At 35.3% G+C, this 17,990-nt stretch overlaps 1 protein-coding gene across 3 annotated transcripts in view; it reads right to left on the bottom strand.

The window, feature by feature from the left end:
• Positions 1-7,489: 7,489 nt before the first annotated feature.
• Positions 7,490-17,990, bottom strand: part of VPS13C (vacuolar protein sorting 13 homolog C) — a 175,134-nt gene continuing 164,633 nt past the window's right edge. For all 3 annotated transcript variants that reach the window (XM_022579675.2, XM_022579677.2, XM_089907143.1), the window contains 4 exons: positions 14,611-14,699; positions 11,128-11,251; positions 9,685-9,768; positions 7,490-9,372 (listed from right to left, as the gene is read on the bottom strand). In XM_022579675.2, coding sequence (XP_022435383.2) covers positions 9,271-9,372; positions 9,685-9,768; positions 11,128-11,251; positions 14,611-14,699 — 399 coding nt within the window. In that variant the 3' untranslated portion in view covers positions 7,490-9,270. The remainder of the gene's footprint in view (positions 9,373-9,684; positions 9,769-11,127; positions 11,252-14,610; positions 14,700-17,990) is intronic.

Below are 17,990 nucleotides of genomic sequence, written 5' to 3'. Positions count from 1 at the left end.
TAAACTATTTCTCATAGTTCTGTAGTCTGGAAGTCCAAGATAATGGTGCTAGCAGATATGCTGTCTGGTGAGAGCCCACTTCTTCATAGACAAGATGGTGGTGCCTTCTTGCTGTGTCCTCACATGCAGGAAGGAGGCAAGGGATCTCTTGAGGTCTCTTTCATAAGGGCACTAATCTCATTCATGAGAGCCGCAATCTCATAATCTAATTACCTTCCAAAGGCCCCAACTCCTTAATGCCATCACCTTGTGGCTTGCAATTTCAACAACTGAATTTTGGGGACTGAATTCAGTCCATTGTAGTGTTATCTCATGGAGAACCTAGGTTGGCCTGGTGTTGCGTGATGACTGCATTACACAGCCTGGATCCCAAGACAATTATAGGGCACTGCTAAGGGTAAAGCTCTGAGAAATAAGATCAGGATTCCATTTTCAGAGCAATAAGCTGGCCCTAGACTAGGCCATTCCTCTTCACAGGACATCCAGGGGGCTCTCTATTAGCACTCTGCCCCCTCCACACCAGACCATTCTCACACACGATGACTAGCCACACTACCTCACACTTCCTCTTCTTTTTCTATTAAAGGCTTTGTGGAGGGGAAGCTGGAGCGAAGTGAGAGCGTAGCACTGACATATATACACTATCAAATGTAAAACAGATAGCTAGTGGGAAGAAGCTGCATCGCACAGAGAGATCAGCTCGGTGCTTTGTGACCACCTAGAGGGCTGGGATAGGGAGGGTGGGAAGGAGACGCAAAGAGGGAGGGGATATGGGGCTATATGTATACATATAGCTGATTCACTTTGTTATACAGCAGAAACTAACACAACATTGTAAAGCAGCTATACTCCAATAAAGATGTTTAAAAAAAAAAACAAACAGATTTCCCATAGCATACCAAAATGTTCTTGTTTATTAAAATACTGTATTACTGTCATCCAACTTTTCTGGAACACATTTACCATAAAAAATGAGAACTTTCAAAATGCAAAAAAAATAAAAAAATAAAGGCTTCGTGGTTTAAAAAAAACACCACACATACACCTCATTGATCATTAAAACATACATATGTCTATGGGGATATTGTGGGAAAGAGGGAATAAGCCCTCCTTGAAGTAACACATCTCACACTTGGAACTAACAATGTTAAAACCCATCACTTTGTCCATAACTGTATAATCCATGCAGAGCACAAAAAGGCAGATCTGGTCCAGAGGTCTTATTTTTCAAATGAAGAAACTGAGACTGAGAGAGGTAAAGGGATTTTTTTCAGGGTCTTTTGATTTTTAAATTTGTAGTACCACACAAATTCACTCTTACTTTTAGTAAGAGATAAAAGGGATAATAACATTCTTATATAAATAGAAGTTACAAGACTAATAAATTATAATCAAGAGGAAAAGTAGTACAATAGTGAGGACATTTTACTTCATGTAAGTAATTAATCAGTTGGGATACTTACACTATTACTATTAGAAAGGTAGTAGAAAATATGAGATTGCCCAGGTACCAGTCTGCCTAAGTTGTCTCTGGCAACACTCACTCAGATCAGGTACCACATCTGAGAGGGACGTGGATGAACTGTTGTATTTAGGGAAGTGCATCAAGATTATGGGATGACCTGAACTTATGTCTAATCAGGGATGGTTTAGGTAGAAAGAGGTGAGAACTTGAAGACTTACATGCTTTACTGAATGAATGGCAGGACATGAGGTCAGCCTTCAATTCTATTACTCAGTGCTTCCATATACAGGCTTCCATTTATATAAGGTCGTTGTTTTAAAGAATCATTCATTAAAGGATGGGTGGTTTTATCCAAGGTCAAGAAGATGGTAATATATAATTTCGTAAAGATTCTATGATTCCATCATGAAAGGCTTAAAATATCTGTGACTAAAGGGACTTCCAACTACTCTTACAATATAAACAGAGTTACTAGGTAGGCTCAGTATCCAGAATTTAAAGCCATTGGATTTACAGCTAGAATTAGGTCTTTAATTTGTAATTTACATAGTTGAAGGTTTTCACCTATTATGTGGAACTAAAGGGAGTAAATGGTTTTCAAGTCTTCAGCTGTAAAAATAAAAGTTCTCAGAGTTTAATAAAACATTCCGTCATGTAAAACAAAACCTGTATTTCTTCTGAACTAGGAATACATGTGTAATGCTGGGGGGAATTCATCCCATGAGAAGGACATCAGCCAGCAGAGGAAAGAGCAGTTATAACTGGACTTCATCTGTATAAAAAGTCATTCTTACTCTAATGGCCCCAGGGATTGGGACTGAGTTCAAAGGATGGCAGCCACAGGAAAACAGATCTATGCTTAATATAAGGACCTTCCAACCATGGACTATTATCAGTCTATGAACTGAAGTACAACTAAAACAAAGGCCCCCAAGGGAATTATTTTCTCCAAAAAGAGTGATAGTACTAATTAAAAATGAATCCACTTGACATAAAAGCATTATTGGTGTTTCTAAAAGAGCTACATTATAATTTAACATTAATTGATTTGAGTCATTAGTTTTAAATAGAACAGGCAATATATTCTTATTCACCAGTCTAAGTCATGGGTAATCAGTCTTTATGGCCCTTACAAAACAATGTTTTCAATAGTATCCATTCACCACCTAGATTGTCATAATAGTCATGCAAAATTTCCACTCTGTTCGTTTGGGGTCAGCTCCGAAGGAGCATTTTCTAGGTCTCTAAACTTTAACCAAAGGAATCTTTTACATGGGCAAGCAGTTATTTCCTGCAATGTATTTCCGGTCAATAATTCCAGATATATTAAAATGTCACACAGACCTTTAACTATTCCAGAATCTCTCAGGAGTATGACTCCCTTATCTTGGCTTAAAGAAAAAAAAAAAATCTACTACTTCCATTACACAGCTACTGATATTCCAATCACTGCAGAGTCCAGGAAATCTTTAATGAAAAAGTTAACTCTGTTAATACTCTAATTCATGCCCTCCTCCCTCCCCCCGCACTACTTCTGTAAGTGTGAATCACTGTGAATTGAATGAAGTAAGGAAGATTTGATCAGAAGTATCAAAGTAGGTTAAGAATCTCCAAAAGAGCTCTGCAGGGAAGGGAGATATGTCCTGTTCAGGTGTGCTTCTTAATCTAAACCATCAGTAAGTGCTTGCTTATCTCATTTGCAGCACCATCCTCTGGTGAATTTAAAATGTTATAGTTTCCACTCAAATTGCAATCTTTGAACACCTGCTCATGTTACATTATTACTCTTTAATATGACCTACTATGCTTAAAAACATGTAACTTCCTCCAGTGAGCCCCTAGCTAGTTGGGATACAGTATGCATCTTGGGCATTTTTTTCATGCCTCTAACAACAGAATTTTCTAATGGCTTGATTATGGTATAACACCATAATCACGTATTTGATTCTTCGTTCTGACCATGCATTAGAAATAGAGACAAGTTTTAGGTCCTAGCCAAAATTATTTCTTGATGTTTACACCTCAAAAGCTCTATTTGCTAGTAAACTGTCACAGTAATATCAGATCAGGGGTTCCCTGGTGGCACAGTGGTTAAGAATCCACCTGCCAATGCAGGGGACACAGGTTTGAGCCCTGGTCCGGGAAGATCTCACATGCCACGGAGCAACTAAGCCCGTGCGCCACAACTACTGAGCCTGCGCTCTAGAGCCTGTGAGCCACAACTACCGAGCCCATGTGCCACAACTACTGAAGCCTGCGCACCTAGAGCCCGTGCTCCACAACAAGAGAAGCCACTGCAATGAGAAGCCTGCGCACCGCAACAAAGAGTAGCCCCCGCTCGCCGCAACTAGAGAAAGCCCACACGCAGCAACGAAGACCGAACACAGCCAAAAAAAAAAAAATTAATCATATGTAAGAATTCTCTAAAGAAAAAAAAATTCAGACAAAGGGCCAGTTTAGATTTCAAGTGCTACTATGGGAAGTGCTTGTGTCACTGTTAGACCTAAAACATAGAGTAGGCGAAAATACATAGATAATTTTGGGATAAGGGTATAAGGTTCTAAAAGAAATCCAAGAAGCCAACATCAGTCATGTTCATTCAATATTGACACAAGTATCCTCATTTCTAAGAAAGAAGGGGAAGAGGTGGAGATAAGAAAGAGAAGCTGGTAGGTGATGAATCCTAATTTCTGCTTCTATCTCACCATAGGATTTTGGGTAAATTATTTAGTGTCTTGTTTCTGTCCCATCTCTAAGATTAATTTTATATTGATAGTATAATGTAGAGGTTGATGTTCTTCTGTAAAGGTTCAGAGAGTAAATATTTTAAGTTTTGCTGGTCATATTGTCTCTGTCACAACTACCCATTTCTGCCATTGTAGTGTGGGAACAGCATTACCAATGCAAATGAATTACCAATGCAACAGCATTACTAATGTGTTCCAATAAAACTTTACTTACAAGAACAGATTATTTGGGAACTTCCCTGGCGGTCCAGTGGTTAAGACTCCATGCTTCCACCCTAGGGGGCACAGGTTCAATTCCTGGTCGAAGAACTAAGATCCCACATGACGCACAGGGCACGGCCAAAACAAAAAAACAAAAAACAAAAAAAACACCAGATTATTTGGTCCATGGGCTGCAGTGTGCCAGTCACTGGTATAATATCTATTGATACTTAATAAAGAGAATTCAATAATATCCAGAGAGGTGCCATTAAAAAGATAAAATAATGTATAAAGAAGGAAGGCTTAGAAGATGACAAAAGAGGAAAGCAGTTTGTGTGACAGAAAAACTAGTATTATAAGGTAAATGTTTTCTACAAAAACAAATCATAAAACCCAAAGACCAAGATCTGAAGTCTTTTTTTGATGAATATTATTTATCATGGAACTTAAACCACAACTGGGGAAATTTAAGCATTATGGTCAAATCTCTGGAGAAGTCACTTGGTCATTCTTCAAGATAAAAATACTACTAAAGAATTAAAGCTTCTTTGTAAAGTGTTCACTATTATCTTAGTGGATACTATCAACCTAGAGGATCATATTATGGCCTATTTCATTACCATTCTAATTACTTTCACACTAGAGGTCAATTCTAAAAACTTTTCATCCACCAGATATTTACTTAATTAATACACTAGGGGATAGAAATCATGACTATGTTCTGTTTTTTTTTCTCCAGAGTTGTCATGAATCTTTATGAAGCACCATCATATGGCAACATTTCAGTCTCCTAAATGTCGATGCCAATTACTTTGAATGCTTTATCAAAACAATTTGCCAGCATAACTAAAATGAAACATTGATACGATCTGAAGAGGGAAGAAAATCCTGTTGTTCCTCATGGCTTCTCCTACAGTTTATGACGTTTCCAAAATTTGGGAAGCAGCTTTAATAAACTGATAATTTTAAGGTTATACAGATTTACAATTTCTTATCTAACTCCTGGGACCAGATGTGTTTCACAATACAGAATTTTTCAAATTTTAGAAAGGCACTACGGTTCATATACCACATAGCTTGTACCCCTCCAGTGAAGTCTGGAGCAGCACCTCATAATCAAATACATTAATTTTGCTACAGCCAAACTAATTTACAAAAATAGAATAAAGACCACAAATAGCCTCATGTCAGTTCAGTTCAGATTTTGCTGTCAAATGTTTCTGTCGCAAACTTACAAAAAACCTTTTGGCTTTCAGGGCTTTTTCAATTTTTGAATTTTGTTAGGGACAGAGGGTCTGCAGTATATAAAAACAAAACAAACAAAAAGTTTTTCCGAAGGCTTTTTCAGTGCAAAGAGACGCTCAATGTTGAGTATTTGAATGATACAGCCTTGTAATGGAAGCATAAATTCAAGAATGATAAGCCTAAATTCTACTATAGGCACAATTACTGAGAAAAATGGGCTCCTTCTGTTCCAGGGAGTCTCAATTTCTTTTCAGAGTCAATACACACATAGCATAGAATCCTCTTTCATCAGTATTAATCGTCATTCTCACAGGGATTCTCAAACAAAAGGGCTTGTGCCTCAAGGATAGATGATTTTGATATGAGTAATCTCCTATCCCTTAAAAATCTTTGGTTTTCTCCCCAGTAAAAAGATGGTTCTTCTAGCTCTGGCAGTAATTGCAATTCTGTAATTTAACTGCAGAGCTCTTCAAGAGTTTGATTACTTTAAATCCAGAGCATTAACTTTTTGGTCCCAGGTGTACCTTAGAAATATACAGAAACCACTGTTAAAAATACAGATGTCCAGACAACACCACATCAATACATTTAGAGGCCCACAGCACCAAAAGGGTGATAGTCACCGCCCTTATACATAATTCAAAATAAAAACAATACTAAATCATGAAACACGTGTAAAGAAATCCATCCTAGATCAGATTTTTCTTATGAGTCTTTGAATCTTTTGTGCTTGTTTTCATTTTGATGCCCCTGTTTTGCTATATTCCTCAGGCTATTCTTCCTAGTGGATAACCCAGTACCGGGAAAGCCTTCAGACTTGTAGTCTTGAGTTCCCAGTGGGAGGGGGTGGAGGACGGGAGACAAAAAAACGGAGAGACAGAGACAGATGGGGTAGAAGCCCCCCAAACTGCCGTGCAGTCTAAGAAAGGTTCTGCAAGGCCACTGAGGAGTCTTCAAGCCGAAGTCAGCTGTCAGAGGAGCTCCCTGTCTCCCAGGGGTGGGCCTGCCCAGCATCCTTGCCACCCACAGTCAGCGACTGACAGAAAGCATGGAAGACATGGCAAGAGGGGCCACAAATTCAAAGTGTAGCAGCTGGTCACATCTGTTCTCTGTATTCTCTCAGTATTGAAGATCTGTGCCACTGGTCTCCAGTGTGGTAAAGGGGCTCCACACCCCCAGGAAAAACCTTTTCTTGCCTAGCATCTTTTTTTTTTTTTAATTTATTTTTGGCTGCGTTGGGTCTTCATTGCTGTGCGCAGGCTTTCTCTAGTTGTGCGTGAGCAGGGGCTTCTCTTCACTATGGTGCACAGGCTTCTCATTGTGGTGGCTTCTCTTGTTGCAGAGCACGGGCTCTAGGCGCACAGGCTTCATTAGATGTGGCACGCGGGCTCAGTAGTTGTGGCTCACGGGCTCTAGAGCGCAGGCTCAGTAGCTGTGGCACACGGGCTTAGTTGCTCTGCGGCATGTGGAATCTTCCTGGACCAGGGATTGAACCAGTGTCCCCTGCATTGGCAGGAGGATTCTTAACCACTGCGCCGCCAGGGAAGCCCCTGCCTAGTATCTTTTAAAGCTCTTGGGAACTAAATTCAATATCCTGTGACAAACCGTAGTGGAAAAGAATACGAAAAAGAATATATATACATACATACATATATACGTATAACAGACTCACTCTGATGTACAGCAGAAATTAACACATCGTAAATCAACTATACTTCAATAAAATTTTTTTTAAAAAGCTCTCCGTAACTATTAAACTAAGTTCTCACAAAAAGTAAAAGCAAGTATTATTGAGTATGTAACATAAACCCACAAAGTTTTCACACCTGTAAACAATGCACCAAATGTTTTATTTCTCTCATATGCAAGCAGTTAACTCTCAAAGCATTTAAAAAAACACAACAGACATTATTACACTTTATTAATGAATTACTTCTGTCCCAGGGGATTAAATCAAATGAAAATGGTACAAATATTTGGAAGTTTATTTCTGAGCCAACTGAGATGATGAATTTATGGGTTTCTATAAATTACTTTTTCTTAGTTCAATGTTTTGTACATGCCATCAGTACAATATAATTACTTAAATATTTGAGATATTGTCAATAGCTGTGATTCATATGAAAAATATAATCAGATACCTCAAATTCCTGATTAAGTCAGTTTTAAAAGGCGCAAAATATTAGTACACTTGAATAAAGTGCAATTGACAGAAATTCTGCTTAAAGCTAGAAGTTTTGAATATAATACTTTCCTTGACAGAAAAAAAAAGTGATGGTGAAAAGGCAAAGACCACCATAACATATCAAATATTTAGGGCATTAGTTATTATACCCTTTGTTTTGGAGTCTACTGTAAATTTATAACTAGGAAAATTTTTTAAAGTTGTAAGGCCAGTCTTAAAAAACAAGAATAAGGATAGTAGAAACATTACCACACATATCAACAAAAACAGAGCAAACCAAGTTTGTGCACAACTTCATTTCATCATTAATTCAGTGATTTGAAGTAAATGCCATGTTAAAAACCATGAGCAAATTGAAAGATTCATCCAAGGAAATTAAGTACTTTTGAGCATTTTTAGAAAAGCTTTAATAGGCAATGCATCTCTGACCAGCACAAATGGGATGCAGAAAGAACAAAAATGAGGGTGTATGGAACTGATTCTTACAGGCCTGCTCGCTCAAAGGATACTACCAATGATTTTCCTCATTGTTAGATGCCTTACTTTATTTATATATAAAGCAGCTAGAGCTCTTTCATTATTCCTACTAAGTATTTAAAATACATTTCTACGTATGCATTAAAATTAAGTGTTAATTATGATGCCGTTAAAAATCTTTCAACTTATAAAATACAAGTTCTAGAAATATAAAAATATCCATTTTTTTCATGTGTCTAACTCTTGAAAAACTTAAAGTGCAATATTTTCATGCATCAGCACATTGATCATGCCATATAAGTTCATCTCGAAACAGCATGTAAATAATTTCCAAAACTTCTAGAGAACAGAGTATAGATATTTTAAGGTTTGATTTTCCATTTGTCTTTATATTACAGTGCAAGGAGCAAAAATAAGCGCCAAATCAAAACGTGTTTTTATTAGGAGAAAATAATGCTTTCATGAAAAGAAAATAGGAAACATGTCATGTCTCCCTTTAGTGGTTTTTCTTAAGTCAATCACCTGGTTTACCAAAAATGTTGTATCAGTTCAATTATTGAACAAAATATACAACATTTGTTCAAAGACTTGTCCAAAAAAGCTCTCACAGAACACTAGTCATTCTAAGCTCCTTTCTTATTTTTCAGTATGGACTTTAATTAAAAACAAGCTATTACCCTTTGTTTCACAATTTTAATGGAAATTTCACTCTGAGTTTAAAGTGATATTTCTTTAAGGGTCTGACCCATCCAGGTGGCAGTGTAGAAGTGGACTGCTATCATACACACAGCTACAAAATTAGAGCCAAAACTAAGGGGGAAAAATGGAAAATCCAAAACTAATTACTCTAGAAAAAAATTCCAGAACTAAAGGCTTCTTTGAAGAAGAGTGGTTTACAGACAAGACTGTGATTGGTTTTTCTCCCAGCTGCAGCCCCCTGGGATCTGTGATTAAGATGGTATTTGGGGCCTGAGAAGTTTCAGTGATGATTGCTTCATCAATTTTTGCTGTTGTCTCATTGACCATGCATCCTCAATGGCACGACATGCTCTCTGGAAAACAAAATATTTACCATGAATGGTAAAGACAAGTACAGGCTCACATGGTGGAGGAGAAAGGTACAAAACCAAGGGTATGAGCTCTCCACACAGATCCAAAGACAAGAATACACAGTTAATACACGTCATGCTAAGACCCTTCTGCCCTGTTAAGCCCACAACATATTATTTTAAGCATATATATCCATCCAAAGCTATAACTAGTAGATCTTTTTGGGAAAAGTAATAAGTATTGTTAATTATAACATTTTATTTCAACTTGCAGTAAAAACACTGAGAGGGCATTCTTTAAAATAAGTCGTTTACCTCTGCTGTGGTGATATCCTGCAGGTAAATTTTCTGAACACAGCCTTGATTGGCACTGTCTCTTTTTTGGAGCAGACCTTGTTTCTGTTTCAAAACAAACAATGACAGAAAAGAAATTATTATGGGGAAGAAAAAAATCATAACCTTTAACTGAGTGCTTAAATGTCAACTCTATTTTATAATCACTAGACTAACCAAATACACATATTCAGTACGATAAGAAATAAATCATTTTGGTACAAGGATAGTGGTTCCATATGTGAGTTGTTAGAATTTATGAAATTGGATGAGTATATATCTATCTGCATAAAATGATGGCTTTCTGCAGGCAATGATAAATAGCCTACAGAAATACCACTTGATAACTCATCACATCTGACAAATCAAAAAACCCTTCCTTCATTTCCTTGGCCGATAGATAAAATTCTTATATAATGTAAAACACACTGAGTCAGTTCTCACCACTGATGTGAAAGAAAAGTGATAACTGAGGAAACTGTAATATACATGCATAGTGACACAATCTTTCCTAGTCTAAAAACTATGTTTCATATACCAAGGCATTTCAATTTTGAAACTCTACAATGAGGTAAGGCTGAAATACAAAATGGAATGGTTTCATGGTAGTTTCTTTTACTTGTAAACTTGTATGAAAAGAAAGTAAATGTAAATTAAAGGATAATAGTACTTATATCTCTAACTACTGAATTTTATGATAAACATTTTTCAGATAGTTTCAGGAATAGAGATATTGTTTAGGAAATATCCTAAACAATAAAAAATTATTGTTTAGGAAAAAATATAGAAATTACCATCTTTGGAATAGTAATTTCTAGGTTTTTTTTTAAAGGGGTGAAAATAAGTTTGTATCATATATAATAAAAATTATACATTTCAAAGTAAAGTGAGTCTACGAACTAAGCAAAAGATGGGGTATCACTTTTGCTAATTACTTGCTATATAATTAAAAAGTTTTTCCATAGAAAATGTAGAGGAAAGACATGAAAGCATTATTACATAATTAAAATGCATTAGCCTTCTATAAATGTCAGATATTATTAAATGTGAGTGTTTTAGACATAATATTTATAATAATCTCCTAAAAGCCTAAAATGGGGAATCTTTCCAGAAGTATTTAAGATTATAGCAAAATAGTATCCATATGAAGTTAAAAAAAAACCCTTCTACTCAATAATGCTTTATTCTACCAAAAAGAAACCTAATTCTTTCAGTGAACAAATTTAATATTTCACTCAACGCAATCAAGGACTGTCAGAAACTAAAGTACAGAACACAAATACATCTTTCCTTACTTTTCAGCATATAATAATAATAATACTTCAAACATTTTATTCAGTTAACTGTAAAACAGAGTCAGAAAGCACTGGTTTCCATTCATTTAACAAACTTCTGGTTCTAAAGGTGTGATTCATGTTTTCTTACCTCAACTGAAATTTTGAGCAGATTTCCATCAACAATAGGAGACTGTACAAAATCTTCAAATGGATATTGCCAGTCTACGGACACATGGCCTAGGATTTCAACTTCCTTTATACACAACACTCGTCTATTTTGCCAAAGGAAACAAAAACATATAGGTAGTGATAAAGACAGTTAATTACTCTAATATTTCACTCTGCTGGACGGTATTACTTGCTCAGTAAGCATTATAACCTGGCACACTAAAAAATGTATGCTTCACATTAAAAAAAAAAAGGTAACTGTCAAATAAAGAGCAAACATGGCACAAGTAACAAAGGAGACCTTCAAAAATTCCCCTTCTGCCAATCTTGCAAAATTCAGAAAAGTGTCTATTTTTAATTTTTTTTAACTGACCAGAAAACTGAAATCATGCTCTTTAAAACACATAAGGAACAGACTATACTCTCATCTGGGAAGCAATAAAGGCAGAAGCCCCTGAAAATGTTTTACTTGGAAAATTATTAATTGCTTTTTACTGTCAATCACATATGCCTTTTAATCAAGAAAGAAATGTCACAAACCTCAAATGTCAGCAAAGATTCACGTTAGGCCTACTAATAAATATCAGGTTTGAACACTTTAATACTGATGTACTATATCACACAGTGAGTATCCCATTTTACTCAAAAGCAATTTAAAAAAAATTCTCAGAATCCTTAAAGGGCATCCACATTGATTTCCCAGTGTGTGATTCAGATTTGTTGCTGATATAACTGTACTTGATTCTAAAGTTTCTATTACAGAAAGCAAAACTAGGAAAGTAGAACTGTTCATTCTACAAATGTGTATGGTGCTGGAGAAACAAAGAAGACAAGGTTTCCGCTTGAGAGGTACCCACAGGCTATAAGGGGAAATAACCTGCAAATAAATGCTACAGCACAGTTAGATAAGAACAATAGCAGAGTGTGTAGAAAATTCTTTCGGCACACGGGAGAGAGGGACTGACCGTGCTGATAAAGTAGGTAGTGTTAAGAGCTGATTCTTGAAAGGAAGAAGTTCTCTAGGTAGGAAAGGGAAATTATACTCTAGACAAAGGAAACAGTGCATTAACATATCTAGGAGTACAAAACAGGGAAGATCTGGGACTTCCTTGGTGGCACAGTGGTTAAGAATCCGCCTGCCAATGCAGGGGACATGGGTTTGAGTCCTGGTCTGGGAAGATCCCACATGCCGTGGAGCATCTAAGCCCATGCACCACAACTACTGAGCCTGCGCTCCAGAGTGCGTGAGCCACAACTACTGAACCTGCGTGCTTAGAGTCCGCGCTCCACAACAAGAGAAGCCACCGCAATGAGAAGCCCACGCACCACAATGAAAAGTAGCCCCTGCTCACCACAAGTAGACAAAGCCTGCGTGCAGCAACGAAGACCCAATGCAGCCAAAAACAAATAAATAAAATTAATTTTTAAAATGTTTAAAATGTATTTCTAAAAAAAAAAAGGGAAGATTTATCTGAGGAATGTGGAGGTCTGTAGCTGGACTACTGGATATATACAGAGGTGAGAAAATTAGCTTAGAGCCAGATCTTGAAGGATTTTTGTTTTTTGGTTTTTTCTGCAGGGGCCGGGGGGTGGGGGAGGCTTTCAAGAAATTTTGACTTTGGCTGTGAGAAGAAGAGCTAGATTCTAGATGTTTATAAGGTAGAGCTGAATGAACTTGGTGACCAATGGGGTAAGGACTGATACAGACCCCTGGCACTGCATTTTTCAGCACAGGTGCTACTGAAATTGCGGGACTGTGTTGTGCACTGTAGGAAGTACAGCATCCCTGGCCCCAGGCTACTAAGCGCCTGCAGGGCCTCTAATCATTGCAACAACTTCCAACACCCCTACACATTCCAAACAGTCTCTAGGAAGTGGACTCCACCCCCCACCTCCTGCCTAGTAGAGAATCAGATGATGGAGCTAAGAGTTAAAGATAGCTATTACAAATCACTGCATCAAACGCAATTCACCATTCTGATTGCCTTAAAACTCTGCTCTTGACCATCGTACTCTTGAACAATATTATTGTTCTCCTGCCACCTTCAATCTCCTTCACTTTCTTCCTCCTGCACCATGTTTGCCAGAGTGCAAATCTTGGTCTTCTTCTGTTTAACATATTCTCTCAGGATGGTTTCTTAGATCTCAGCTCCAGATATTTACCCAAACTCCAATTATCTGTATACCTATTCCAGGTATAACCTGCATCTATATGTCTCCCTGACTACTGAGGCACCTCTACTTTGATATCTCAAAGCTATGTCAAACTCATTAAGCTCAAAACAGAAACAAAATCATCATCGTTTCCCTCAAATTACTGTAAATGGTACTCAAGCCAAAACAGCAAAGTCACCTTGTATTCCCTTCTCTTCCATATTTAGTCACCCAACCCTGGTCTCTTAAGGCTACCCACTCATATCTAAGGGAGACTGTCATTGCATTGGTCAGGAATATTATTTTTCTAATTGCCTCCTGAAAAGCTCTATAAGGGATTAGATTTCAAATTACTATGATTTTTCAACTTATCTGAAGAAAAAACAGATGTATAATGTACACATTAATATTCCTACCAAATGCCTAAATCAAACAAGTACTAAAGTATTACATATTACCAAAAAAAAAAAAGAAAACAAAAAACCCCCCACTGATTTCTACTGCTTAGTGCTGAATTACATAAAAAGCATAAAAACTACTTTTTAGATTGTTTTGTGAATATTTTACTTCTTAATTAATGGGCAAATCAGAAGACTAGTTAACTCTCCCTTAGAAACAGCTTGTAGGTTTAAGCCCGAACCCTAATGCTTTCCTTTCTCTCCTTGCCACCTAAATATATTTAAATGCAATAGTAAGGAATCTAATGCAGATGTTACCTACTGTAAGTGCTTTGCCTTAGTCCTACAAAATACATAACTTAGAATGCTTTGAAAATTATTAATCTATAATTAGAATAAGTGATGTCAGGTAAATCTCAGGAAAATAAACTTAGTAGTTTAGTCCAAGTTCTTTTATTGGGAAAAATTATCTACCACTCCCAAAATACTTAGAAAAAACTGGAACACAAAGAAATAATACCAGCCTTTTAAAAGGTATGCTAATCATCCAAAATAAAACCTAGTGAGAAAAAGTGATTCATGAATTCACCCTCCATAACTGGATTTATAATTCACATATAAAGGTATCACTGCTGCACTTATAAAGTCTATTCTAGACTCTGTCTCTCAGAAGTTGTGTAACTTGGTTAAGCCCCTAAACCATGCTAAGTCTCAGTTTCAGCATCTCCAAAATGAGAGGGTCAGAATAGATGATCTCGAAGGACCTATCCAGATCTGTATTTCTGTGATTCTACGACAATGAACATTTTGCAGTTGAAGCATAGTTATCTAAATCCTCTGCCATTTTAATCTCCAAAATTCTTATAATCTATATAGTCAGCATTTTGAAAAATGTCACTTGAAGTCAATACCTATTTGTAACCATAAGGTTTGTCCTCTTCCTTCCCAGAATAACACAGTGGTATCGGTAAGTCTCTCCTTCTAACTTTTTGATATGATTCTGAAAAGAAAAGAAGACTCAAGATTTGGGTTGTACATGCATCCAAATAGTATTTCCAATACTCTATATTAGCTAATCATAATAACAGTACCAGCTAGGAAAAAATTATTAAAACCAAAAGCACAATTCTATAGATTGGCACGTGAAGCTAGAAAAATATTCATAGTATAAATTAACTTTCACTGTGCCTTAAAAGACAAATAAGTATTAAACACTAAGTGATCTTCTAATAAAATACATCTTATTGTGTAACTCAGAAGCTTTTAAATATTTACCAGAAATAATCAGACATTTTCATTAATATGAACCTATACTAAAACTGGACATTAACATTACAGGGGTCTTTACTGTGGGGTCCACGGAAGGACTCTGGGAGGTCTATGAACTACCATAAAAGAATATAAAATTTTGAAAATGTATTTCTGAACTTTTTTCAAAGGACAGTTCGTACTTTTCATCAGATTTTTAAAAGGGGTCTGTGATCCTTCTCAAAGGTTAAGAACCACTGATTTACAGAGAGGTAGATATACACATAATAAAATTCCAAGATAACTGATATTTAATATTTTTGAATATTTGGTCTTATACATTAAACATGCATGAGAAGTACAAGCGTGTATTGAATTATATTCCTGGTAGAAAAGAAAATTTAATGACAACCTTAATACAAACATGAAGAATTTCTAAGATTCCAAATAGCTGGCACAATTTATTACTAAAGACAATTACAAGCATAAAATAATTAAAGTATAAATAGTAGCGCATTAAAATACACTTATTTTTTAACTATCTCAAAACTATTGTGACTTTAGTCAACACACATTAAAATTAATAGTTATTTTTATAATTAATGCTAATGAAATATTATTGACATTATATATAATTAAAAATCAGATGAGATTATATGAAAATATAAAACATAAACATACCTATAAGATATTAACATTTTATAACCAAGAATACAATATCAATATTATCAAAAGGAGAATATAATCAATAATAATCACAAGCAGAGAAAGCACACTTGTTATTATTTCAAATACATATTTTTTTAAAGATCCTTGGTTCCCAGTCATTCCTTGACAATTACAAAAAGACATGAACAAGGAAGATGAATCCCCAGAGAATGGGGTCTCAACCTCGGAATGAGTCTCAGAGAGAAGTGGAGTTTAATAAGTCACTTGTTTCACATCTTCCCTGTGTGAATTAGCTAAAATCTTTTAACATTTATACCTTAATTCCTTTAAAGAGAATATGGGAAATGAATATAACAATTTAGTGCTTTTACTTTCAGCTTTGAAATTTAAATGTTAAAATAGTTAGATTTGAGATGAAATGTACAAGAAATACTACCCACTTTCCATCTTGTATGCATTTTCATTAGTCATCAGGCTTTGTACTTTAAAAAAACTGAAGCTTTTAAAGTATATTTATCACCATAATACATTACAGAAACCTGGTTTCCAGCACTTCTAAAACCCACTGCACTCTGAGATTCAGTCTTTGTGGCAGATTAGTTTATAAAATATTTACTCTCCCTTCCCAAAATGCAACTTGAAGAATTTACAATATTTAGCAAAACCATTCAATTTTTTCAAGTAAATTCTAAGGTAATAATATAAGATATGAAAAAGCATTAAGTTTAATGATGTTTATCACAGCATTCTTACTGTTAATAAAATAACAGAAACAACTTTAATGTCAAAAACTGGGAATGGTCAAATATACGAGGTAAATTTACCTCAACAGACGGTAATGCAAGAATTAAGAATGAAGCATTTCTAAGAACATGGAAAAATATAATTAAAACAAAAAAGCAAGGAACACCATTTAAAATATTATATAATCATAACCATGTGACTCAAGATAAATATTAAATAAAAACTGGCTATATATATATAAATATATATGTCTGTGTGTAAATATGTATGTGTGTGTGTGTGTGTCATGATAAGTATCCTAGGAGAACAGAGGATAAGTAAAAGAGTATATCCTATGAAAACATAGTATATAATTCAGTAACTTTCAAAGCTCAGTATTAAATTAAAGAATACAGAGCAATACTCAGGAGAAAAAGAAAATGGGGTAAATCAAAAGATTCCCAAATAAATTATTTAGAATGTACCCACATTACACTAAGCACTAGGAGGACATAATTTTACCCTCAAGTGCTCTTTAATATTTACACATTTTGTTATACTAGGTCCCTTAAGGATAGAAGTCTCCTTTCTTCTCTATATCAAACACAGTCCAGATTATCAAATACTTTGTACCCAACTAACTGATTACAGCAAAGTGGGCAAGGGATAAAACAGCCTAAATTTCTTAATTATCCATGCCTACTCTTGCTACCCATGGAAGAAAATTACCAAGTCCTGTTCTTAATGTACAATCATTCTATTTCTTCCAGTTCTCATATCTTAACAAAAACTACTAAATCAGGTGACTATATTTAGCTAAAATAATAGTTTCTTGAAGTTTTGTGCTTACTGACATGCAGTTGTAAAAAGGGACATCATGAGGAAAAGAGTAACATAAAGAGCTAAACAATCAAAAAGTAAACAGTAAACAAAAACATTTTAACAAGTTATAAGATTTTCCAGAAGTCTCATTAAGATTGTAATATAACCAGGAAAATTAAAAATCATTACTTTTACCTAAGAAGAAAGAATAATTATTAGTGATGATTTAAGACAGAATCTTGAATTAGTTACTGTGCTTGATTCTCACAGAAACTGTACATGAGGCAACATTTTTGTCAACCCTCAATTATTCAGGCACAAGAAAAGTCTGTCAGCTATAGTTTTAGGCTAGTTTTTGAAGGTCATTCTTTCTTCTTGAAAGAGTCTTTGTTTTAAATATGAAAGATTCAATTTATTCTTTTGATAACTATAGTTTAAAAAATATATAATCCAACTGAACAGTTGTGTGTTAACAGCTTCATTTTCTTTAAATGTTACAACACGTTAAATCTAAGTTTATAGTTTGGTTTCACTTTTGGGAGGAAGCATGGAAGTTGCTAGATAAGACACTGCTAAATCAAGCATTTCTATCATTTATAAAAAAGAAAAATCAAAATATAACGTATGTTGAAATTAACTATGGGGCCACTAATTTCAAAATGATAGTTTATAATTTTTTTTGTTCTCATTAGGATAATGAATCCTCTCGCAGGATTTAAAAGCAAACGTGGTTGGTTTTTATAAATAAAGACATCTATAAATCCAAAAGCCACATAAGTAATCTGCTTAATTACTTGTTCAACTTCTATTTACATTAATTAAAGCTAAT

This window comes from Delphinapterus leucas, chromosome 2 (genome assembly GCF_059928025.1).
Source record: "Delphinapterus leucas isolate spDelLeu-1000000601 "Yukka" chromosome 2, BTC_Dleu_Yukka2, whole genome shotgun sequence".
Classification (NCBI taxonomy): domain Eukaryota; kingdom Metazoa; phylum Chordata; class Mammalia; order Artiodactyla; family Monodontidae; genus Delphinapterus; species Delphinapterus leucas.
This window is presented reverse-complemented; position numbering and strand designations above follow the sequence as displayed.